Below are 24,901 nucleotides of genomic sequence, written 5' to 3'. Positions count from 1 at the left end.
CATTCACTGCCACTGTGTCCAGAGCAGGTGGCTTCCTGCCTTGCCCACACTGCATCACACCACACAACTCACACGCTCCACGCACAGACACGGCGCCGTCTCCAGGTATCCAGGCTCCCTAAGCCCCTCTGCCCTGCGTTCTCCAGTCCTGTCCTCTCTGGGGATGTGACATCCTCCCTCCCCCTCACCCCATCCCCAGTCACTCCCTCACACAGCCAGGCAGGATCTCAGCCAGATCGGAGCCACACAGGAGAGCAGGAGTGAGACCATCTCGCGTTTCTGACCTGGGTCTTAGTGGCCTTCAGGGCTCCTTCGGACCCCACATGGGCTCTGGCCCAGTGCATGGTCAGCCCCCCAAATTCCTTGCTTATGAGTGTCCTTGTGGACAGGGGGCCTGAGTGCTGTCCACAGAAAGGCCCGTCTGCCAGGTGGCCCTGGGCTGGCATCTGAAGCATCCGAGTGATAAGGCTGGGCCTGCCCAGACTGTGGAAGTGACGTGACTCACAAACCCTGCTCTCCTTCAGAGGCCTGGCACTACGGTGGGTGGAGAGTGCCCATCTGAGCAGCCCCAGAAAAGCCCCCAATTCTGCAGCCCCAGTCTGCAGGGAAGAGGGGCAGGAGCTGAGTGTAGAGGTGAGGGGACACAAGAGGAGCCTCAAGGCTGTGGAGGGGCGTGTGGCATGTGCTGGTGCCTTGGACCAGAAGCGGGGACCGGCGCGTCCCTGTGTAGTGTGACGAGTTACGTCAGGGTGAGCAGGAGCCACAGGGCTGCCCTCCCCCGAGGCGTGAATCTCATGCAGTTCTAACCCAGGCTGCAGTGAGGATGGACGAGGCTCTGGGGTGAGCTCATCACCAAGTGTGACAGAAAACGAGTGTGGCAGGGACAGGGGCAGCGGGTGTCTGACTGTATCGCATCCCGGGCTGGTGGCGGGGCCCAGCCAACAGGCCCCACACACCCACCTCTGAAAGTGGCAGAAGCAGTGCCATCCGTGTGTGCAGAGTGGAGCGGTGCAGATGGGCCGGGAAGCAGCGTTCTGGTTTACGTCAACACAGAGCTGCGGAGCAGGCCCCCGCCGTCTGTGTTTGCACTGGGGATTTCCACGGGGTCTCAGCCGATGGAAAACACCAAGCTGCTGGCTGCGAGACAAGCACCTTCTGGGGCCCAAAGAGGCAGCTTGGTTCACAGCCAGCTGCAGGCGGTGATGCCATCTAGAGCTCGGGACCCACAGCCTCACCCAGGGCTTCCAGAGATGTACGAATGCAGGGCTCCTGGCGGGTGAGCCTGCTGGGGGCTCCTCCTCTGCCCCAAACATTGTCCCGGCACCCCCAAACCACCACCACACACATGCACACTGCCAGCTGGTAGGGTGCTAGAGGAGGGGCCGACAGCCTTCTTCACACGCTCGCTGGCTCGGGGAGCCCTCAGCAGACATCTCCAAACCATACACAACCACGGCCACACGAGACCCTTGACAACCCCAGCAGCTGGAGCTGATCCTCCCCTACCTGGCTCTGTGGGGTCTCCCTCAACCCTGGGATGGGATGGGTGCCAGCGCTGTCATCCAACCCCTGCCTGCCAGCCTCGTCCCTGAGGTCACCCTCGCCCAGCTCTCATGGAGGAGAGCCCCATGTGGCCCAGATGCTGGGATGGCCCTTCTACCCCAGGGACGAACACCGCCATGCTGGGCCCTGGGCCTCCCTCTTCCGGTTTGACAGCTGTCTAACAGTAAATAATAAAGAGTGGACACTTCTACAGAGCACTTAACTCCAAGTGACGATCTTGAGTGGGAAGCAAGGGAACCCACCTCCCCAGGCCCAGCCCCCCGGCCAGCTGCTCCCCGTGAATGTTGGCAGATGAGACGTGATGTGAGGAGAAGGCTGGGCCACTGCCTGGAAGTGGAGGGGCCTCTCCTTCTGCCCAAAGTTGCCCTCTGGTGGCCTCTATTTTGGAAGATCCAGGGAGCCAGGAGCCAGTAGGCCTGAGTCTTCCTGAGCAGGTCACCCTGGGACTGACCCAACTAAGACAGAGTGACGTGCTGCAGCAGAGGGGGCTGCAGCTGAGGTGTCTGTCAGGTGAGGAGAAGAGGAGGGGAGAGAAGAGACAGGAGGCAGCCCGGCAGAGGGGGCAGAGAGGGAGCGGGACCCCAGGCTGGACGGAGGGTGCTAGGCACACTGGAGCTGCCCTTGCTTGAGGGCTGGTCCAGCGTCTCCCAGAGAGGGCATGCTGTGTACCTCTGCCCCACCTGTGCTGGTTATGGGAGGGTGTGCCTGCAGCATGGCATGGCTGTGGCTCTGGCCACACTGCCCAGGAGGGCCCTGGCTGTCAGCTGCCTCCCTCTGCTTGGCTGAGAGGTGGCTGAGAGCCTCTTGCAGCCTGTTTGTTCACAGATGGCTTCTGACTGTGGCAGAGGAAGGCAGCCAGGCTGCTCTGAGCTGTGAGTCCTGATCTGAGGGCCCAGACCACCGATGGGGCTCAGTCCACACTGGCAGTGCATGGAAATGGGCCATTCCTTGGGGTGTGCCTATGCATGTGCCTGGCCTGAGTGGCTTGCTCATGGCCACTCAGCTGTGGGCAGGGGGGCACTGTGCTGTTCCTGCACAGGAGCCTCTTCACTGACTCATGGGAGGATTACCAGAGTGAGGGCCATGCCCAGGGAAGGAGAGGGGTCATTCCAGCATGGTGGCAGGACAGAGGCTTCTGGGCTTTGTTCATGGTACAGGGATGGGTCAAGGCTGGTGCCTTCACCAACTCTGCCTATGATCCTGTCGCCAGCCACCTAAGCACTGGGACCTGTCAAGCCTGCATTATCCCAGAGTGCCCTGGCCAGGGTGGGCACCTCAGGCCCGAGGGTGTTAGAAACCAGCTCAGCCCTACTGTCCTGGAGAGAGGAGCTGGCTGGCTCTGATGTGGGCACAGGACCTGCTGGCGAGTCAGGAGAGCTCAAGTGGAGATGGACTCCATTGCCCAGCCTCCTAGGCCTCTGCCTGACCACACACAAGCACCTAAAGCATGGTGGTGCTCACACACACAGCCATGTGCACAGACGTGTGTGTATGCACACGCACATGACCAATCCCAAGAGCTGGCCCCCACCCCACGCACACCCCAAGGCACAAGCGCATGCGCACACCCACTGCCCGACGCCGTCAGCTCCCGGCTTCCTTTCCTATCTGGGTCACAGGCAGCTGCGTGCAGTCCTGGGGGGGGTGCCAGCTCCCTTTCCTGCCACTGGCTCTCTCAGAGTGACGTGACTTATTAATGGCCTTATGGCTGCATAACGAAAGGCTCCATTGATGCCCAGATCAAGATGTGCACATTGTGGACAGCAGACAGCTGGCCTGCAGGCTGGAAGCTCCCAGCTGAAAGGAGGGAACCAGACCACAGAGCCGTGGGAAGCGGGGTGCGCCTTCGGATTCCAGCCAGTTATTCAACTTCTGTCTGAGGCTTTGTGCAAACGGCCCAGTGACATTTGGGAATCCTCTTTACCGTGTGGTGAAAACACAAGGATCTGAACAAAGGGCAAAAATGAAAGTCTGAAGCTGAGCTGGGCCACAGAGGGTCTGGGCAGCCCCTCAAGTTGGGCCTCCGTGTCCCTGCAGCTCCAGGAGGGGTGCCTTCACAAGGACGTCCAAGGAGCGCCACTCTCAGAGGCGGGAATGGCCAGAAGGTGTAACAGCAGAGAGGTAACGTCCCAATGAAGTCACGTCTACTGCTGTCCCTGGGTGGATCTCAGCACACGGAGTGCAAACAAACACACCCAAAAGACACCTCTTCAGCAAAGATTTAAGAACCACGTGTCAGCTGCAATGCTCCGGGGAGGGCCTGGGCTGAACCCCATGTTAGAGGTGGGTGCTGGACCCACACAGCCACAGACACAGAAGAGTAGCCCACCCAGTGGCTGTCACGGACTACAGCAAGCCTGTGGCAGGCACCAGCAGGAGGGTCAACTGAGGGAGCTCCTGTGCTGAGGGACGGGGGCAGGGGCTGGCCACTGCTTCTGAGTGGCAAGTGCAGCCAGCCCACCAAGCTGCCTGCGGGCTGACTCATAGGCTGTCACCGGCCACCTGCCTCAGCTGCCCTCAGGCTCAGCTCCTCGACGCTCCCATGTCTGGCCAGAACAGACCCATGTCCATGTCTGGCGTGCTCCGGGACGTGCTGACCACAGAGCAGGGGCTCTGTCCAGGCTGACAAAGCTGCCGTGACCACAGGCATCCCCCGAGGTGGACGGTTAGGGCATCACTCACAGGGATGGCAGCTGGGATCTCCGCACCCTGCTCCCCACCCTAGAAGAGTCCCTGTCCCTGCTGCCAAGAGACCCAGGCTGGCCTGGGTGTTCCCAGGAGGGCCCAGAGAACAGTTCTTCCTAAGTGCAGCAGCTTGGCAGATGGACAGTCCACATGTGGGGGACCTTTCCTAAGCAGCCCACTTACGTTCCTTTTTTTTAACAATGAATAAGAATTCAATAAGAATTTTCTATGGTTATGATGGAGAAAATGCTAGTCTTTTTACATGAAGGCTCTTCTCCCACACGCACACAATGCTCATTAATCACGGGTACATTCTGAGCAGCAGCAGCTGATCCCTGCGCTTCCACACTGACCAAGCAGCCATCGCTCCTGGCCCACTGGGGCCTGTGCCCTGTCAGCCGTCCACGACAAGCCCAGAAGGGGCAGGGCCTGTCAGCCGTCCACAACAAGCCCAGAGGGGCAGGGCTGCTCATTGGCATTCAGGCACCGGCTCCGCCAGGCGCTGTAAATTTAAGTTCCCTGACAGTTAATTTCCAACATCGTGAGCTCCAGACTCTCAGCTGGAACAGGCACCGTCCCTGGAGAGCCTTCCCAGCCCCCAGGACCCAGTGGACCAGTCTGGCTGGCCAGCATGGATGCAGCAGTGGCCACTGTCTCACTCCTGTGCTTCCCAGTGTGTGGCAACATGGACACGTGCTCCAGGACGTGCTGACCACAGAGCAGGGGCTCTGTCCAGCCAAGCAGAGAGGCTCATTCAAGAGGGAGAATTCTTTACAGTGAGGGTGGGGGACAAGGACACGGAGGATCAGCCACCCCATGAGAAATGAACTTCAACCTGCACTGTGCTCCATATGCAAAATCAGCTCAAGAGGATCACAGTTGTTTCACATGTAAGACAAAGCCACACATTGGAGAAGGAGGCCCAGGAGAAGGAAGCCACATTCAAGTAAGGCAGGGATTTCCCAAAAGCCATTAGGGAAGGTGATAAATCAGTCTTCTTCAAAATTAAGTACTTCTGCTGCTCATAAAACACTCTAAGGGAACAAAAAGACTAAAGAACCCCTGGGAGGAATATGTTTAAACTGTCCATCTGATTAATGCATGGGTTGGGGATATATAGAGACTCAGGCTCCATAGGGCTCAGTCCAAAAGTGGGCAAAAGATTCGAACAGATATTTCACCAAAGAAAATCACTCAGCATCATCAGTCACAGGACCAATAGAAATTAAAACCAAATCAGAGGCTGCCACCGCCCTATTAGAACAGACAAAGAACAAACAGAAAGGCGACCGTTTGAAGGGTCGATGAGGTTGTGCAGCAACCAGTTTCCTATAAACTAAGATTGTGCTTACCGTGGGATGCAGCCACCCAATCCAATCCTAGGACCTTACCTAAGAGAAACAATCCATCCATGTGTGGTGCACACCTGTGGTCCTAGCAGGTGGGGTGCAAGTGTGAGACCAGCCTACACAACTCAGCAAGCCCCTGCGTCAGAATAAAAAGGTCTGGGGTATTGCTCAGTGGTAGAGTATCCCTGGGTTCAATCCTCCAAACCAACACCAAAAGCCAAAACTCACATTCACATTAAAACCTGCACACAACTGCTCACAGCAGTTCTAGTCACACTGAGCCAAGCTGGAAGCCCCCAGGTGACCTCCAGGTAGAGACTGGACAGGCCTCCATGCGCTATAACGCCACACAGGGGTGAAAGGACATAGGGCTGGTCCCTGGCTGCTCAGAGCAACCCAAGAGGGCTTTGATAGGCGCACAGAGGCCACGCACCATGAGGTTCCATTTATGCGAGTCAGAAACGGCAAGGCTGGAGGGGAGGAAAACAGGCCCAGGCTGCCTGGAGAGGGGCAGGGTTTGGTGGCAAGGGGTGGCAGGAAGTGTCTGGAGGACTGGCCCATCCATGCCCTGATTGTGGCAGTCCGAGTGCTGGGCGCGGTCAAGACCCAGGGCCAGTACCACACAGCACACGCTGAAGCTTGCCGTGTGTCAGTCAGCAGTAAATCACCTTGCAAGGACAACAAAGGACACTGGCTGGGCCACCAGCAGATAGCGTGACTTCCTGAGGGTGGGGACTGACCTGGCTAGTCTCCAGTCTCTGCCGGAGACTGAGACCAGGGACACAGCCACACATCCACTCCACCCCACCCTACCCACGGAACTGGCCCCTGACAGGCACGGTTCGCAACGCTGGCACGACTTTGCCTGGGGTGGGAATGAAGTGCTGGGAATGAAGGACCAAGCAGGCACTGTGTGGGTGGGAGCACGTGCCACCTCCACCAAGAAAGAAGTTAGACAGGGGAGAGTGGGGTGGGTTCTGTCTGAGTGGCCCAGAGCCGGGCATCGTGCACTCGCCTCTCACAGTAGCGATGGACAGACACAGGTGATTGCAGATGGATCGATAGATACAGACAGGTGGATGGAGCCGGGTGAAACACGTGATGGTTGGAGAGATGAGGGACGACAGTAAATGGAGGACAGACAGACAGACACGTGGATGCCTAGGTTACTGTAACGTGTTTCAAGCTCTATCCCTGAGAAATGGTGTCCCCAGCAGAAAGAGCACACCCAGCTCTAGAGGTCCTGTTTCTAAACACTCTCCCCCAGCAGAATGGACAGTGCTCCTTGGGAGGGGTGGGTTCCAGGCCTGCAGCAGGGACACTGGCAGGAGGTGCTCAGGTAAGGAAGAGGTGGGTTGAGGACACAGGTGCCAATCAAAGGAACTCTCAGGGGCTTTGTAACCTACAACATAAATGAATTGCCACGCAGACATCAGGAACTTAATAAAGAAGAGAACAGGGAGAGGGACAGCTTTTCTTCAATGAGACAGGAGGAGCAGGGTTGGCAGCCCAGACAGCCCAGCAGGGATCCTCACTGCAGGAGTTCTGCTCTGGGTGCTGAGTCGGAGCGCGCGAGTTTACAAAAGGGTATTTGCACGGCCTTGGTGTATCTCCCCTACTAGGTGTATGATTACCTAGGCCACCTATTAGGTAGGGGACCCAGTAGGCTCCCTCTTAATGAAGGAATGAAGGATAATGTCACTAATGATAAAACGTCTTGACCTCAGCCCTGACCCCGTGATGGACTGAGGGTCATCCCCGACCTCGTGCAAATCATGAGGAAGAGGAAGTGTCCGGCAAACCAGGTTGAGGAACCTCCCCCACACGGCCTGTTCTTAGCAAGAGCCCAGGTAGAAATGGGGAGGAAAAGTAAGAGACAGTGGCCTGAGCGTGGCGTGGACCCTGCAGGAGGAAGGGGGGCTGCAGTAGGGGACCGGCTCTCTGGAAGGCCTTATGATTGCTTTGCATGGAACCAGCTCAGGAGAGCTGGGCGAAGCATCTACAGGAGCTCTGAGCTCTAGTCTGCAACTCGGCACCTACAACTATTCCAAAATAAGGAGTTTTTCCACAGCTACTTGAGGTGAAAGGAACTTCTTCACTGGAAAGGACAGGAGCTTCCTGTGCTGTGTTTGCTGTGACCTAAGAGGTGCCTTCTCTGGCTGGCGGGGTTGGGGTCCTGGGCTGGGAGCCAGGATTACAGAGCAGAACACTCCTGTGTAATGCATGGAGACTGCTCTTCCTGACATCCCCCGCTCAGGCTGGAACCTGGCCACCTGAATGTCCTGAGAGGGAACCCAGGATAGAGCAGCCTGCTGGGCAAACCAGCTGCCCTTCTGGCCATGTCACAGCCCAGCCCTGCCCTCCCCACTTGGGGCCAGGGGACACTCTGGTGCCTCAGGTTCAAGAATAGTGCTTAGGAAATCAACAAACCTCTGCAGCATCCAACCCTGGCCCCAAGGCTGCTGGGAGTGTGACAGCCCCTGAGCTGAGAGTCGTCCATCTACCTATCTCTCTGTGTCCATGACCTCCACTGTCCCTCCCTGACAACCGTGTGCCCCCCTCCACCCTGACCACCCCAACATGAGCATGCTGGGAGCAGATGGTCCAAGTCACCTCTGGGTCCAGGTCCTGGCTCTGAGCACAGAAGCTGTCAATCAATGCCCAGGTCCTGGAGATGGGTGAGGGCACCTGTGAAGGGGCCCAGCCCTGCCTGCAGGAAACCTGAGAGGCCAGGAGTGCAATTTGAGCTAGCACTGTGCTGCTGAGCACACCCTGCATGGTAGGCTGGCTTTGGGGGTTCTGAAGGCGGCCCTGGTGAGAAGTCCAGCAAGTTGGTTGGCTCGAGCGCCCTCATGTGGCTCCCAGTGGCATGTCCAGAAGGGCTGGGCCAGGCCGTGTCCTGCTGCCTTCTAGAACAAACTTCCAGGTGAGTGTCCTGGCTAGGGCCTGTGAATGCTGTGGGATGCAAGGACCACACACTGCCCTGCACCCGGGGCCAACACAAGAAATGGCCAGAATGTACCGTGGAAGACTAGGGAGCATCACCCACCGGCCCCTCTGGACAGATGGGTGTTACTCTCCTCCTGCCATTTCACACCCGCCTCTCCCCCGCAGAGCTGCCTGTCCTGGAGAGGAGCCCATGGCCCTCAGATGGGGATGGGTGGGGAGGTGGACCCTCACCGAGAGGCTCACAGGGTGGCCTGCCTCTGCCACCCAAGAACCTGCTCACCTCCCCCAGACCACGTGGCGGGACTCCAAATACCCCCACTAGGAAACCCTGCTTGTAAAGAGAAGCTCAGCCAGAAACCTGCCCACCCTGGTCCTGCTGCAGCTGCAGAGCCTGACAGAGCTGACCGACACAGCCACAGGTGCTGAGGCCAGGGACAGGGACGACGGAGGGAGGTACGCGAAGGAGAGAGCACTTTGACGGGCCGGCTGGGAAGAGACTAGTCTGTACCACATGGGGACGTGTGTCGGGGTTCTGCCCGCCACTGTGCACCTACCCACCCCACCAGCACATCTCCCTCCACTCTCCACAGGAACCCCGGCCCCAGCCAGTGGGGGCCAGAGAGGAGCTCCCCACCAGGCCTGGGGTCTGTGTCACGCAGAGCCACAGCTGGAGACGACACTCTCAGCCTAGCCCCTTCGGTGGCCTGGAGGTAGCCAGGGGTAACTAGTCAGGGATAAAGGCTCAGGAGTCTCCCAGCCAGCTTCTTCCCACAGGGGCCTGGCAGGAGGATCTGAACTGGCTGTGCTGCCCACTGACCAGGGCTGGCAGAGGAGCCCTCAGTGGCAGGGTGTGCCACCTACTCAGTGCAGCTTCACTGAGTGGCAGCTGCCTCGGCAGCCCAGAGCTGGCGGCTGCGCTGCTTCACGTCCCAGGGCACTGCTTCCTGTCTGGAGGGACTGGAGGAGGCGCCTGAGGTCAGCTGAGCCCCTCAGTGCCCCAGGGGCCGTCAAGGCCGCACTGGGCGTGGGGGCAGGGCCACGAGCACAGCTTGCTCCCCGAGACAAGGCGGGAAGCTTCCTTTTATAAAGGTTCTGGGGGCAGTGGGTGGGGCTGGAGCTACCCTGGCAGACACGACGGCTCGGGTGGGTCCCCAAAGGGCACTGGCAGGGGGCTGGGGTGTGCGTGGGCATGAGGAGAGGAGGGGGGTCTGCGCATGTGCAGGCAGAGGTGGAGACACCCGGCTCCCTGGCAGAGGGAGACCCAATTCACATTTTGAAGAGTAGAAGCAGCGGGCACATTGACCCACACTGGGACCACCAAACAGGGCAGGGAGGAGGCCCTCCCAGAGGACAGCTGTCCACTCACCTGCAGGCCCTGGACTCCGGGCTCCTCTCTGAGGTCCGTAGAAAGCCAGGTGCTGCTGTCTCCTCCCCTGGGCCTGCTCCTGGCATGCAGATGCTTTGGACAGGGCAGCCTTGGCTCCCGTGGGGATGGTAGCCTTCAGGCCCTGCAGAGGGCTCTCTGGGCTGGGTGTCTGGGCGACAGTCCTCGGCTGTTTTTCTGTGTGCTTTCCTTGAGGCAGGGTCCTTTCTGGGCTCCCCACACTCTCCATCCCGCTCTGGTGGGCCACTATGCTCCTGGCCAGCAGTTCAGGGGCTTCCGCCTTCATGTCTTGGGGTGGGGTGAGGAGGTTCAGCAGTGGCCACAGCCCTCATCTGTCCCCACAGAGATGGCAATGAAACAGAACAAGGGCAGGTGTGGGTTTGTCCTCTGCAAGTGCTCAGGACCTCCGCAAGGGTCACAGCATTGGCATTGTGTGCACCTGAGGTGCCCGGGAGCCTCCTAGGGTTGTCCCCGATGAACCCTCCCTGAATGAGGTCACCACTGAAACCAGGGGCTTCACCCTCTCCTGAGGACAGGCCTGTGTTGTTTCTGAAGATCTTCCTCCAAGAACACTGGCAATTACCACAGGAACAAGAGGAGGGTGGCCCAGGGCTTGCTCCCGTGCAGGAGCGGGCTTACCCCTGCTTGGCAGGGAATGTCACACATCCTCGTGACCAGGATGGGGACTGCTGTCTGAGAGGAGGGACCCCAGGGCCCAGCAGCCAAGGCCAGGCCTCTCCCAGAGAAGCCCCAGTCAGCAAAACTAGTTCTAATCCTGGCTCATCCCTAGCAGACAGTGGCCTCCACTTAGTGTCCCTTCCCCCTCGTCCTCCACAGGACAGCTGTGCAGAGATCAACCCTCTTGGGTCTTCAGGGATGAGATGCAATGTCCTGTCTTGCTGCCAGCACCCACCACTCTCTGGTCCCGCTGAAGGACAGTGGTCCGACTCTGAGGGGGACTGCAACACACAGATGCAGAGCACAGGAATCAGAGGGGCAGGGGCCATCTGGGAGGGCGACCACTGCTCTCCAGGAAGGGCCTTCTCGGCACCCTTGGAGCCTGGGGCCCACAGACCAAGAAAACAGGATGTGGTGTCCCTGCTCATCTGGTGTGGGTGGGAGGGGGTGACCAGGCAGCCAGAGGCCCGTGGGCTGCTACCGTTCATGTGGCTGTGGGAGAGCCCATGTGTCAGGGGACACAGGACCCAGGCTGGTGCTGGGGAGCTACCAGAGAAAGATAAAGGAAAGTCACAAAGTAACTGTTCTACTGCAGAAGAGGCTGCCTATTGTCCAAAGCTGGGTCTCCAACCCTGGGGCAGGCTTGCCCTGCACCCTTGGTGGACCTTACCCTGGGAGGGACTTGTGGCTCTGGAGGGCACAGTGGCATTCTAAGGGGCTGCAGAAGTCCTGGAGGGGCCCTCCAGCTTCTCAGACTGCAGGCAGGCAGGTGCCACTGTGGTCTCTCCAAAGCAGAGCGGGACCCTTGTCCCAAATGCAGCCTGTGAGGTACTCACCACATCAGAGGGCCAAGGCCAGCTATGACCAGAGAATGAAAGCTAGGGAGAAAAACAAGAACAAAAATAAAAACTGAAAAGGGAAAGGGAGGATGGGGAAACAGAGGAGAGAGAGAGAAAAAAGAGTTTGTAGAGCTTCTGGCAAGAAACGACCGGTTTCAGACAGTAAGATGGGGGCTGGCTGGGGAGGGCTGGCACCTTCAGGGCACACTGTGGGGAACCTGGGTGCTGCCGCCCCAGGATGCACTCAGGGACCAGCAACGTCCAGAGCTGGGCTGGGTGTGCAATGGGGGCCCACACCCACCCTTCCCCTGCACGACAGGACAAGGTGAGCCTCTGAGAGTCAGAGGTGTGGACAGCCAGGTCCCCAGCATGGCAGGACAAGGTGAGCCTCTGAGAGTCAGAGGTGTGGACAGCCAGGTCCCCAGCATGGCAGGACAAGGTGTCTGATCTGAGGGTCAGAAGTGTGTGCAGCGGGGTCCCCACACCCAGTGCATCCCCAGCATGGCAGGGCGGGGTGAGCCTCTTGGGGGTCAGGGGTGTGGACAGCCAGGGCTCCTACACGACAGGGTGGGGGAGCCTCTGGGGACTGGGGGTCTACGCAAGAGAACAAGCAGGCGGCTGTGATGGCTGCAGCCTCACAGACGGATTCCGGGTGCCTGGCAAACAAGATCTCCTGACAAGACTTGGGTCATGGTGCCACTCTGAGCCATCAAATGCAACGACACCCGGCATAGATCCAAGTTTTGAAGCCTCACCTTGCGGGCAAAGCCAGACCCTTCTAGAGAAAGCCTGACAATGAAGAGCTACTTCAGCTGAACCTAGACCCACGCCCTGGACTTAGAGCTGCTCTGGTGTCAGCACAAACAGGCGCCCTGTGGGGATTGCATGATGGAGCTGACACGGGTTTGGGGAGACCTAGGCCTCATTGAGGTTTGTGCCCCAAGAGCTGTGTCCCCTCTGGACCTTACCAGTGTCCCGATCCCTGAAGGAAACCTAGCAGCCCTAGGACCCGTTCCTCACAGTGGATCTGAGCACCCAGCTGAGGACAGCTGAAGCACCGGAGCCCCTCAGAGGAGGCAGTGATCGCCACTGAGGGGCGGCAGGGCTCGGCTGGGCGGTGGGAAGGACTGTGGCCGGGTGCGAGAGAGAGGGCTGCTGTATGGAGGGACCTTTCTTCCCTGGAGGGCAGGGAGCACCCAAGGTGTGTCTTAGGGAGGCCCTGTCCAGATGACAGTCTCCTGTTCCCCCTGGAAGGGACAGATGGGGGTCCCACTGGCCACTTCACTCTTGGAGCTGGTCACTTTGGTGAAATCTGTCCGACAAGCAGTACCATTTGCTGAGAAAAGATCTGACCCCAGAAACCACTGAACCGGCCCCCAAGTTGCATGCAGAGAGAGAAGGGCCCTGAGGGAAGCTGACCCCGAGAGCAAGGGTGGGCCTCCGCCTTGACAGGGGCCTTGACAGCGGCCTGCGTCTGCCAGTGTCAGTGGGGGTCCGGTGTCTGAGCACCACCCGGCACTTCTGGAGGGCCCTGGGCCATTCGACCTCCACACCTCGCTGCAGGGGGAAAGCCGAGGCCTGGGGAAGCATGCCCACTGCGGCTGCAGGCCAGCTCACTGGAGGGGGCTCCTGTCTCCCCGCCCAGGCTCCTGGAAGCTCCCACTCCGGTGCCCCTTTCTGCTCCACTCCACCCTGGCGCAGGAGGGTGGCCCAGGCCGCTCACTGGCTCTGGTGGGAGGGACCTGCTACTCTGTATCCATGATCTCGGAGCTGCACAGAGGAGGGCTGCGATCATGTTACCTTTTCCTCCAGCTCCTTGATCTGTCTCTTCTGAGCTTCTATTCTTTCTTCTAGCTCTTTAATTCTCTGCAATGGTAGGAGGAGGAAACCCTTCAATAATCAGAGTGTTTGAGAAACTGAGCAAATAGGAAAAGAAGGAGGAGGAGGAGGAAGGAGAAGGAGGAGGAGGAGCAGGAAGGCAGCCAGACACCCAAGGTGATGGTGAGGAGTCAGGCCGCTGTCCTTCCCAAGGCTCTTCCAGTAGACCAAAGGGAGGCTGCGGTCATAACTGCTGATCCCAAGGAGAACCTGGGACCCTGGAAGGGACCCTGGGAGCAGCTGAGCACCGACCACAGCTTGTCTGATGGAGCGAGGGGGCTGCAGCGACCACCCTCACCCTGACCACCCTGGAGACCAAGGAGACCAACACAGCAGCTGACCTAGGTCTGCGATCTGAACCTTTTGCACCCTCGCAGGGTGTTCTTAGCGTGGAGCCCCTTCCAGGCACTCCCATGGGAGCTGGGGAGCATGGTGATCACCAGGGCCACACAGGCCACCAGGGTTCCTAGCCTCCCCTTAGAGTGAGACTGGCCGGCCACTGTCCCAGACCACAGCTTTGCCATCAGGGGCAGCACCATGGACACCTGGGAGGCAGCGCTCTGAAAGAAGGGACCCGCCAGGGTCTCGGAACGCAGTGGGGGCCTCCTGTGGTGGGGCAGGCAGTCTGGCAGAAGGCTGGATGAGGCCAGGGCCGTGGCAGGGTATGGGCATTAGAGGGCTTGGCCGGGGGCGTGGCCACTAGACGGTGGCCTGTGGAAGGCGGGACCCAGGCCTCTGGCCTCCGTCTGCGCACCTGCTGGGCCAGGTGCAGCAGCTCCATGCGCTCCCGCAGGATCTGCGCGTCCCTCTCACGCAGCTCACTCAGGACCTGGCGCTTCCACTGCTCCACAGCCACCTGCAGCTTCTCGCGCTCCTCCTCCGACAGCAGCTCGGCCACCTTGGCCCCGGCCTCCTGCTGCAGGGCGTCGAACAGCATGGCCTCCAGCTCCAGGATGTGCTGGGCGGAGGGAGGCGCGTCAGTCCCCACCTTCTCCCAGATGTGACCCGCCCTCCCCGGGGTGGACAGCCCACCTTTCAGGAAGAATAGGGAGGCCAGGTCACCGCCAGCCTGGGGAGGAGGGCTGAGCAGTCAGGGGCCACAGTGTGCCCACAGGTCTCCGGGGAGGATCTGGAACCCATGGGCCACCTTCCTGTCCAGCAGAAGAACCCAGAGGAGGAGAAGCTAACGGGTGGAGTCTGAGCCAGGACCCAACCCCAGGTAGGGATGACACTCCAACAGGCAGAGTGTGGGGCTGGGAGTCACTGGGCAGCATGGCCAGGGAGCAGGTCCTGCCACAGGTGGGGACTCTCAGCAGGGCACACCCCCTCCTTTCTCAAATCTCCAGTATGGGACTGAGGGACCTCCGTGGATCCCTGCAGGGACGCCTTCCCCTTCCCCAACAGCCAGCACTCAGCTCCTAATCCCAGGTGTGGACTTGATCTGGAGAGCGCCCTCTTCAGGAGAGTTCTGATGCGCTCTTTATTTATTTATTTATTTTAAAAAATATATTTTTAGTTGTAGATGGACACAATATCCTTATTTGTTTATTTTTACGTGGTGCTGAGGATCAAACCCAGGGCCTCATATGTGCGAGGCAAGTGCTCTGCCACTGAGCCCCAGCCACCTGATGAGCTCTTTAGGAAAACAAGTCTCAAATTTTCACCAGAATTCTCATTTTGATAGCCCTTTCTTCATTCAGAAACATGTGTTCCCTTCTCTGCAGGCAAATGATTGTGAAAATCCCCTTGGCTGAGCAAAACTTTTAGGAAATGAAAAAAAAAAAAACCCAATTCCTTCTGGGCCTATTACACGTTGCATGGTATTGTTGCTGATGGCCACAAAATAAATGTCCCTGCTGTCCTGCACTCAATCTCACACCAATCACCACCTCTCAGAGCAGAGGGGTTTAATATACTTAAGATGAGCTTCAGCTGTGTGTGCGCGTGTGCTTGTGCAGGGCTGGGGACAACCCGGGCTGAGCATGCCAGGAAAGTGCTCTGCACTCAGCCGCTCCTCGAGCCCCGGCCTTTTAGAACAAGAATGGTTGAGGGAGACCTTGGGAACAACAAGAATGGTTGAGGGAGACCTTGGGATCAATGTCACAGAGGCTCGGCCCACGCCTGCTGGGGGAGACTGATCGCCACCCCCGGCTGACAAGGAGGTGCAGTGCACGAGCCACAGGCCTCCTCTGACTTCAGCAAGACCACACGGCCCCACAGCCTGCTCCAGGTGCAGAAGCAAGGTCTGTACAATCAGCACCCCACACAGTCTTCCTCCTGTAGAGCTACAGAGGATGTGGGGGAACCCAGGGACCCACAGACCACTGCTCACTTAAGGTCACTCTGATCGTTCTTTGTGGCCCTCATGAATGACAGACAAAATATGACAGCAGAGTCTCATCGTACAGTGAAAAGAGCCATGCTCACACATTGAGTGTCAAAAACAAGGATGGCACCACAAAGTGGCTGACCACATCCCTGTCACCACCGTCCCACCATCCCTCCCCCTCAGCAGGACCACCGTGCCCACCACCGTCACCACCATCACTTAGTCCTGCAGCCTAGTTTTCAACCTGGAGGTGCCCTATGCTCATGCCGGCCACAGGGGACTAAGTGGAACCGGACCACACCCTCTGCAGACAAGCAGGCGTCCGTAGCGGAAACCCCAGCAGAGGGCACTGGCTTCCCTGGCCCCTCAGGAGGACGGGGGGACAGTGGCTACACAGATGGCAGCAGTGCTTAGGATTCAGGCTTCCTTCCAGGCCGAGTCCACCCATGTGAAAGCTGCAGGACGTTCTCCTGCCCAGTGTGCACTCAGGCCTTCTCCACCAAGCCTGTGTTTATAAAGGTCCAGGTGAGGCGGCGATCAGGCTGCTCTGGAGGGCAGGGCCTTGCTGGGCAGGTGCCTATTTCTGTGAGTCAGTGTGTGTGGCCTCAGGGAGACAGCTCTGAGGACCCAGAGCTTTCTGGTCCTCGGTTGGGGATATCTCTGTTACATCCCCCTGCCCCTGAGCAAGGGAGGTGCACACAGACTTGAGAGCCTTCTAAGGTCAGGAGGCCACCCTCCTCCCTGACTGGGAGACCTCATCCAGCAGAGGGAGTACCCCAGACCCCAGGAAGCCCACCCTCAGCTCAGGAAGAGCCCCCTGGGCCTGGTGGGGACAATAGAAACAGCTGCTATTCCCAAACTGGGACAGCGGTGGTGGACCAGGCCACCATGACTGCTCTTCACATAGTGACCTTTATTCTCCTAATGACTCCAGGAGACAGGAACCAATATATTTAGTTGCCACAAGAGGCCAAGACACAGACTCAGGCCTCTCTGCTGGCAAGTGGCTAAGCCAGCTGAGCTCGAGGCTCAGCAAGTGTTGGGCAGCGAGGCCATGTTCAGAGATGAAGGCTGAATCAGGGTCAGGCCCTCACTGGTAGTTAGTCCACTCGATGGATTAACAATGTGATGGATTACTGAGTGAGAACTAGGCAGGTAGGGCAGGGCTGGAGGAAGCAGTCACTGGGGATGTGCCTTTGGGGACTGTATCTTGTCCCTGCTCCTGCCTTGCTCTCTATTTCCTGAGTGCCGTGAACCGAGCAGCTTTCCTCCTCCGTGCCTTCTGCCGTGCTCTGCTGCACCTCAGGCCCCGGGCAATGCTGTTCAATGACCGTGGACTGAACCGCTAAAACCATGAGCCCAAAATAAACTTCTCTTCCTCTAAGTTGTTCTTTCTGGGTGACAGAAAGCTGACTAACACACACACAGGCACACACTCTTTGCTTCCTGGCCACAGTGAGGTGAGTGGCTCTGCTGCACCACACCTCCCTGCCATCATAGTCCGGCTCACCACCAGTCCACAGTGCTGGGTCAAGGAACTGTGGACTGCAGTGCTGACCCGGTGAGCCATAAGACACACCCATCTAAGCTGTGTTTCTCAGGTATTTTGTCATGGTGACAAAAAGCCTATTGACACAGGTGCTGTTCCAGTGAGTTCTATCTTATCAGCTCATTCCACACCCTGTTGGAGTGGTCATGGGCCCCTGCTGTTGCTGGCGGTTGAACCACTTGTTAGCAGGGCAATAAGCATCCTCAGGACTCGCTCATTGGTGCTCTTGAGGGAGAAGGGCAGAGGCGGACCCCTTTCTGGCCGGGGATGGGTGTGTGAGCAAGTCCCCCAGCCTGGTCCCCCTTACCTTGTGGGCGTGGTCCAAGGCCTGCTTCCTGTAGTCCAGCTCCTCATCCAGGTAGCCCTTCTGTTTGCTGAACAGCTCCTGAAACACGGAGAAGCAGGGCTGGGCCTCGGGCATCCAGTCCTGGGATGTGATACAGGGCCACGTGGCGGGGGAGATGCCACCCACCTTCTCGCTCTCCAGATCCACCATCTTCCGCTGCAGTGCTGACTCTGTCTCTTCAATCCGCTGGAGCCACTGGGCACAAACAGAATGAGCAGGTGACAGAGTCCCCTTGGGCCACTCTTAGAGATATCTAAGCCACCCCTCCCACTGATCCATGGACACAACCTGGGAGAGGATGGAGGGAGGCCTGGTTTAGGGAAGGGAGTCAGGACTGGGCTGGCCCCAACACGGGCTCTGCACACCCAGAAGGTCTAGACCCCCTGCACACCCTATCTATTGTCCAGGAATACTGGCCCCTGGGAGAGGATGGATGTTGATCTGGGATGCAGCAGGAAGAGACACCTCTGCAGAGCCCTGCCAGGAGAGGTGGAGAAGGGTGGGCCCTTTCCTGGAACCCCTGTTTGCTAGGCACCCCCTCCCCTGCTGCTGGAGGCCTGAGGAGGGTGCTGACAGCAGCCCCAAGGTAGGTCTGGACAGAGGTGGGTCCAGGAGCAAGTGAATGGACTGGACAGGCCCAGAGAAGGGTCCTGGAGGTCCATCTCATAGACTCCACCCAGCTTCCAGTCTCTGGGAGGGGACCGAGGCAGAGCTGGCATCTGGTGTGTCTGGATGATCTACCCTCTGCAGAGGTGCATGGCAGGCACTGTGTGAGGGTTGCCTGTCTCCTGGGACACACAGAACTCAAGGGACCCCGCCACCCTGTAACCCCTTCCCAGGCAGAGGACTTTCCCTGGGCAGAAGCCCAGCCGTCCCCCAGTTTCTGCACCTTACCTTTTCGGCCAAGGTCAGGACCGTCCTGGCTTGTATGACAACCACTTGCTCCTCATTGGTCAGATTCTACATCCAAAAGCAGAACACAGGCAAGGTCAGAGGCAGCACCTTCCCGGATGGAGCTGAGTGACTGATGCACAGCGAGGCCGAGGAGATGGACACAGGGCAGCAGGGCCACAGAGAGATGCTCTCACTGAGATAGCTGCTCGGGCTGTGATACCTGTTGCCCTCGACCCTATACCCTCTGGTGCTGTTCGGTTCATCCTCTCACTGCCAGAACAAGGAAGCTCTAGGAGGATCAGCTGGGCACCCTGGCAAGCAGGAGGGCCTTGACCACATCTCCATGGTGAGGAAGGTCTAGGAGGATGAGCTAGGCACCCTGGCTAGCAGGTGGGCCTCAACCACATCTCCATGGTGAGGAAGGTCTAGGAGGATCAGCTGGGCACCCTGGCTAGCAGGTGGGCCTCAACCACATCTCCATGGTGACGAAGGTCTAGGGGGATCAGCTGGGCATCCTGGCTAGCAGGTGGGCCTTGACCACATCTCCATGGTGACGAAGGTCTAGGGGGATCAGCTGGGCACCTAGTTAGCAGGTGGGCCTTGACCACATCTCCATGGTGAGGAAGGTCTAGGAGGATCATCTGGGCATCCTGGTTAGCAGGTGGGCCTTGACCACATCTCCATGGTGAGGAAGGTCTAGGGGGATCAGCTGGGCACCCTGGCTAGCAGGTGGGCCTCAACCACATCTCCATGGTGAGGAAGGTCTAGGAGGATCAGCTGGGCACCCTGGCTAGCAGGTGGGCCTCAACCACATCTCCATGGTGAGGAAGGTCTAGGGGGATCAGCTGGGCACCTAGGTTAGCAGGTGGGCCTTGACCACATCTCCATGGTGAGGAAGGTCTAGGAAGTTCAGCTGGGCACCTAGGTTAGCAGGTGGGCCTTGACCACATCTCCATGGTGAGGAAGGTCTAGGAGGATGAGCTAGGCACCCTGGCTAGCAGGTGGGCCTTGACCACATCTCCATGGTGAGGAAGGTCTAGGGGGATCAGCTGGGCACCTAGGTTAGTGGGTGGACCTTGACCACATCTCCATAGTGAGGAAAGTCTAGAAGGTCGAGCTGGGCACCTTGGATAGTGGGTGGGCCTTTAGTACACCCTTTCTTTGTTTAAAGTCAGTGCTCTGCATATGCCCCCTCCTCTAGAGAAGATCAAATATTCATGGTTGTGAAATGCTTTCAATATTTGTTTTTTTTTCCCTGCATTTTTTATGAATGCTTAAATCCAGAGGGGACAGCTGGGTGGTCTTTCTCGGCAGGGTCAATCTTTCTTTGGGCCCCAAGGACTTTCCCCTGAGGATATGGGCACTCTCAGATCCAGCTGCCGCCTGCATCAGGGTCTGGCTGCCAGCTCCAGGGGCCACAGGAGGAAACTGTGACTCAGGATCCACAGTGAAGTCCTGAATCATAAGGAGCATGTGCAGTTCGACTGAAAAGACAGCACAGGGGCTGGGGCTGGGCCTCAGCGGTGGAGTGCTCGCCTAGCATGTGCGAGGTGCTGGGTTGGATCCTCAGCACCACATAAAAATAAATAAAAATGGAGGTATTGTGTCTAACAACAACTAAAAAATTTTTTAAATGACTGCAGAGTAAGACCTGAAGGAATGACCCCTTGGCTCATCAGAGGAACTGCCTGGATTCTCCATGGGATGTTCTGAGTGTGAAGCCTGAGCACCTGTCCTCTAGTCCCCAGTCTCCTCTGTCCCTGTGCTCTGTGAGAGTGACCTCAAGGCTGTGTGATGGCTCCAGGATAGTCATGGTAAGTGGTGAGCTTGGGTGGACAGCTGTGGACTGGAAGGAGCCCTGAAACAGAACTAGGCAGAGCTGTCACCTTGATGCTGCCAGTCCATCCTCTCTGTGGCCCAGGCGCCTTCTGGAGCCTCAGTTTCTCTAGCTGTGAATCCGAGGGTGCCCAATGTGACTCCCAAGGGCCCATGATGGGGACTGGTTCCTAGCGTGGGACCCCAGAGTGTATCACACCGCAGCCACCCTGACTCTGGGGTAGAGCTTCACCACCTGCAGCTGTGAGGGAGCCACCAGGTCTTCAGGAGGGGCAGGCACAGCCAGCTCAGCCCCCTGCTTTTCTCACTGCTCTCCAGGTGACAGGCCAGTAAGGACAGAAGGGACCCTATCCATACAAGGCCCTGAAGGGTGGGGAAATGTGTGCAGGGTGGAAGGACAGATGAAAGGGATGATGGATGGATAGATGGATGGATAGATGAACAAATGGAGGAAAGGTGGGGGACAGATAGAACATGTATTAATAATATGGAGGTATTGATATGTGAATTGATATATAGATAGATGGATAATGGGTGGAGGCTGGTAAATGGATATATGGATGAATGAATGGTGGATGGATGAATGGAGGGTGGACGAATGAATTAATGAACAGAGGGTGGATGGGTGGAGGGTGGATGGATGATGGATGGATGAATAGGTAAAGGATGGATGAATGGAGGATAGCTGGGTAGATGATGGATAAATAGATGAATGAATAGATGAATGGGGATGGTGGGTAGATAGATATAGAATGACAGATGGATGAAGATGAATAGGTGAATAGGGAATGGATGAATCATGGATGGATGGACAGAAGGAGGATAAACATATGGATAGGTGGATGGAGGATGGTGGATGGATAGATGGAGGGTAGAAGGAGAATGGATGGATAAATGGATGATGGGTGGATGAGTGATGAAGGATGAATGGATGGTGAATGAATGGAGAGTGGATGGATGATGGAGGATGTCTATATGTATGTATGTATTATGTATGTGGATGGATTCCTGGACAGACGGAGGGTAGATGGAGAGACAAAGGATGTATATATGGATGTATGTATGTGCATGGAGGATGGACCATGCAGGTTGGATGTATGATGGGTTGATGGAGGGAACAGATGGATTGATGGTGTACAGATGGAAGATGGATGAATGTATGAATGGTGGGTGTGTGGATGGATTGATGGGTGGTGGATGGTGCATGTGTGGATGGATTGATGGTGGATGTGTGGATGGATTGATGAATGGTGGATGGTGGGTGTGTGGATGGATTGATAGGTGGTGGATGGTGGATGAATGGATGGACTGATGGATAGTGGATGGTGGGTGTGTGGATGGACTGATGGATGGTGGATGGTGGATGAATGGATGGACTGATGGATAGTGGATGGTGGATGAATGGATGAGGGTGAAGTAGTGCAATTACATTACCCACTGGTAATTAATATTATTTTGAGGAGTTTGACAGAAATTGGAACTCTGCCCCAAATGAGATTTGGGGATTATCTATGGACTCTGTTTCTTCTCCCAAATCAGGGAAGTGGGAACCCACAAGAGTCTTGGCATGTCTATGAGCAACATCCCCATCCCCACTGAAAATCTGAAAGAGATTCCAGAAATGGAAAACACGTGAGTTGAAGTCCCCTTAGCTGGAGGTCTGGGCGTGCACACAGCAGAGGCCCCAGCGAGTGCGGGAAGAGTGACCAGGAGCAGATTCCTCCCAAATGCAGGGGGCCCATTCCAAGCAGGCTCTCTGTTTCAAGAAGGGCCTTTGGGCAGGGCAGTCTGTGGCAGGGCTGAATGGGGCTCACAGAGGCTGGGCGAGGTGGTGGCATGAGGAGGCATGCACAAGTCACAGAGGCTGAGCGGCATGAGGAGGCATGCACAAGTCAGGAGAGCAACATACACTTACGGCGTTATCCCCCAGGATGTCCAGCTTCTTCATCAGCTCTGCCACCAGGATGTCCTAGGAGGCAAAAGAGGGTAGGTGAGTGGCAGCTGGGTAGGCTAGCTGGTGTGGAGCGGGTGGGGCAGGGCTTTACCGTCACGCCTTCCGCCTCGCAGTACACCTGGAGAGGGCTCTTCCCATCCACAAACGGCGTGTGGTGGAAGTTGATGGCGGGCGACTTCCTCTCCCTCTCCTAAGACAGAGAGCAGAAGGTTGGGCATGGTGGCCACTTTCTCCCTGTCTCTTTCCTCCAAGGAGTCTATGCTGGGGCTCAGGGACCAGTCAAGCCCACCCAGGGAATCTAGTGTTTCTGCACACCCAGCCCCGGCAGAGGCCCGGGTGGTGGACACCTTGGTGGATGTGCCCAAAAGCCACCCTGATGTGTTTGCGGACTCCAGATAGGTGGGTGAAACACTGGTTCCATCAAGCTCCTGGCCATGTGGCCCTGGTAAGGTCCACCCCAGAGCCACTTGCTCACCCATTGGTGAACCCAGGGGGCTGTCGGGAGGCTCAGGGAGAGGCTGCAGGTGAACAGTCACCACCACGCCCAATAGAGTGAGCCCTGGAGAACATGGGCTCGTGGTGCTGCCCCTTCACAGGCTGGACCACAGGCAGGAGGCCACAGGGATGAGCATCCACGTGGAGTGGCCACACAGCCCTCCTGCCTCCAGTGAGGGGAGGGGAGGACTCTGAGCGGGGGATTCACCTGGTCTCTGGGTAGGGTACTGCCCACTAGAGAGAGAGCCTGCTTGGACCACTTCCAGGTGGGCCACAGTGCCCAGCCCCCTGGCAGTGCAAGGTGAGCATGTGACATGGCCGCCATGCCCATCCTGCCCTTCCCCATGGATCCTGGCTCCTCTTCCCTCTGCAGGGCATTGGAGCACATGGGGATGGCAGAATGCAGGAAAGTGCCTGGTCCCTGAGGGGCATCCTCTGCCTCCACTCACAGGCTTCTTTGAGCAAGAGGTAAATAAACGTCTGCTGGGCCAACGGCTGGGGACTGGGCATTGTCCCTACTTCTAGTCACCCCTGCAGCAGCCTTGGCCACAGTGATGAGTGTGGGGCCCCAGGTCTGGCGCAGTCGCTGTCCTCAGGTTTGCTCTGCTCGGTCCCCTCCTGGCGCTGACCTCAGCACTCACACCCAGGATATTGTCACTATCTTGCTGGTGGCATGTGGCCCAGATGGGCCGTTTACTGCCACCTGCCCCTGCCTCTCCACCCTGACCTTGGGGTTCCTGTTCGGAGGCCCAGGACAGGAGCCTGCCTGGAGCCCTGCGGCCCCGCGGCGCCAGCCGGCGGCCCACCTCGAGCTCCAGGATCCGGAACTCCAGCAGCTCGTTCTGGTCCTTGGCGTCCTGGACCTCGTGCTTCAGCCGGGCTTCCTCGGTCTCCATCTGTTTTATCTGAAAAACCGAAGAGGCGCCAGGTGAGAAGGGTCCAGTCTCTCCCACTGGAGGGCCAAGAGGTCAGCTGCCCGGCTTTCTGGATGCTGCCGGCTGTGATACAGAAGGCAGAGGCGCCGGGGGCATGGCAGGCCTCTGGTCTGCGCACACCGGGAGCAGGCATGTGGCAAGGCAGAAGCCAAGGCTGAGCCTGGCTGTGTGCCCCTCTTCTGGCCCATTTTAATCATTTTAATGAAGCCCGAGTCCAGGTGGGGGAGGGATAACGGTGTTCTTAGAGCCAACATCATCATCCAGGGGCCAAGAGCGCCCGCCCTGGGGCCACTCCAGGGGCCACCCTGGTGAAGCTGGAGGCACCAGCCCTGGCCTGGCTGTGGGCTCTCAAAGGGGCTGCTTCCGAGGACTGTGCAGGCTTCACCACAGCGCTGTGGGGAGCAGAGCTGCCGGCCCCCTGAAGCTTCCCGCTGGGGTGGCGTATGGCTCCCAGGGGCAGCCTTCACACAGCCTCTGGCCACCCCCATCTGCAACCCGTCAGGGAAGCAGGATGCCACCTCAGGCTCCACCAGGCCAGGAGAACAGGCCACGCTCCTCCACCCAGGGGGCAAGGCTCAACGGGGCCCCAGGCTCCCATGGCTCCCAAAGGATGCCCTTCCAGGGACCTCCACGGGCAGCTCGGGGGTAGGGGTGGCAGGGAGGCGAGGGAGCGCTCTCGCACACCACCACTCCCACACACGCGCACCAGGGTGTCCTGCATGTCCTGGGGCCACGCGTACCTTCTCTACAAGCTCTTGATTTCTCCGATACAGCGCTTGCTTCTCTTCAATCCATTTCATGTCCTTGAGAAGGAACGGAAAGGAAGACATGTGAACACTTCAGGAGGACACTGAAAAGCCACATTCCAGTCCCAATGGCAGGACAAGAATGTGACCCCAGATGACAGTGTACTACACTCAGGGAATGGAAACCTGCGGCCCTAGACAGAGGCAGCTCCGCCTCAGGAGGGTCTGGAAGGCACCGCATGCCACCACATAAGCAGCACCCCAGGCCCGGGGCCCCAGTCCAGGCACCCAGAGGCACACTGTGCAACACAGGGTCAGTGAGGGCTGGACTAGACAGGAGAGGCGGGGTCTCAGGCCGGCAGGAGAACAGTCCGCTCAGGGAGGAGTGTGTCCCCTCACACCAGGGACACCTGGGCAGATGGCAGCCTTTGCAGTCTGTCAAAGGAAATGCATGGGTGCTTCCTGGCCCTGCTGTGAGAAAATCCAGTGTAC

At 58.1% G+C, this 24,901-nt stretch overlaps 1 protein-coding gene and 1 long non-coding RNA gene across 12 annotated transcripts in view; one reads left to right on the top strand and one right to left on the bottom strand.

Annotated features, from left to right (window-relative positions):
* Nucleotides 1-10,508: 10,508 nt before the first annotated feature.
* Nucleotides 10,509-24,901, bottom strand: part of Jakmip3 (Janus kinase and microtubule interacting protein 3) — an 83,699-nt gene continuing 69,306 nt past the window's right edge. For 7 of the 11 annotated variants that reach the window (XM_058580756.1, XM_058580758.1, XM_058580761.1 and 4 more), the window contains 11 exons: nucleotides 24,404-24,466; nucleotides 23,535-23,633; nucleotides 22,325-22,423; nucleotides 22,189-22,248; nucleotides 18,444-18,509; nucleotides 17,676-17,744; nucleotides 17,511-17,588; nucleotides 14,080-14,283; nucleotides 13,248-13,313; nucleotides 11,445-11,517; nucleotides 10,509-10,889 (listed from right to left, as the gene is read on the bottom strand). In XM_058580756.1, the coding sequence (XP_058436739.1) occupies nucleotides 11,467-11,517; nucleotides 13,248-13,313; nucleotides 14,080-14,283; nucleotides 17,511-17,588; nucleotides 17,676-17,744; nucleotides 18,444-18,509; nucleotides 22,189-22,248; nucleotides 22,325-22,423; nucleotides 23,535-23,633; nucleotides 24,404-24,466 (855 nt within the window). In that variant the 3' untranslated portion in view covers nucleotides 10,509-10,889; nucleotides 11,445-11,466. The remainder of the gene's footprint in view (nucleotides 10,890-11,444; nucleotides 11,518-13,247; nucleotides 13,314-14,079; nucleotides 14,284-17,510; nucleotides 17,589-17,675; nucleotides 17,745-18,443; nucleotides 18,510-22,188; nucleotides 22,249-22,324; nucleotides 22,424-23,534; nucleotides 23,634-24,403; nucleotides 24,467-24,901) is intronic. The other 4 variants (XM_058580759.1, XM_058580760.1, XM_058580764.1 and 1 more) reach the window with 1 other exon arrangement.
* On the top strand, nucleotides 17,376-22,270 carry LOC124095655 (uncharacterized). Its single transcript, XR_006852554.2, has 4 exons — nucleotides 17,376-17,767; nucleotides 17,957-18,135; nucleotides 21,819-21,911; nucleotides 22,210-22,270. It is a non-coding gene; the product is annotated as an uncharacterized LOC124095655 (long non-coding RNA).

This window comes from Marmota monax, unplaced genomic scaffold, assembly GCF_021218885.2.
Source record: "Marmota monax isolate L192 unplaced genomic scaffold, Marmota_monax_Labrador192_F-V1.1 WCK01_AAM20220418_F8-fsc00076, whole genome shotgun sequence".
NCBI classification, from domain to species: Eukaryota; Metazoa; Chordata; class Mammalia; order Rodentia; family Sciuridae; genus Marmota; species Marmota monax.
This window is presented reverse-complemented; position numbering and strand designations above follow the sequence as displayed.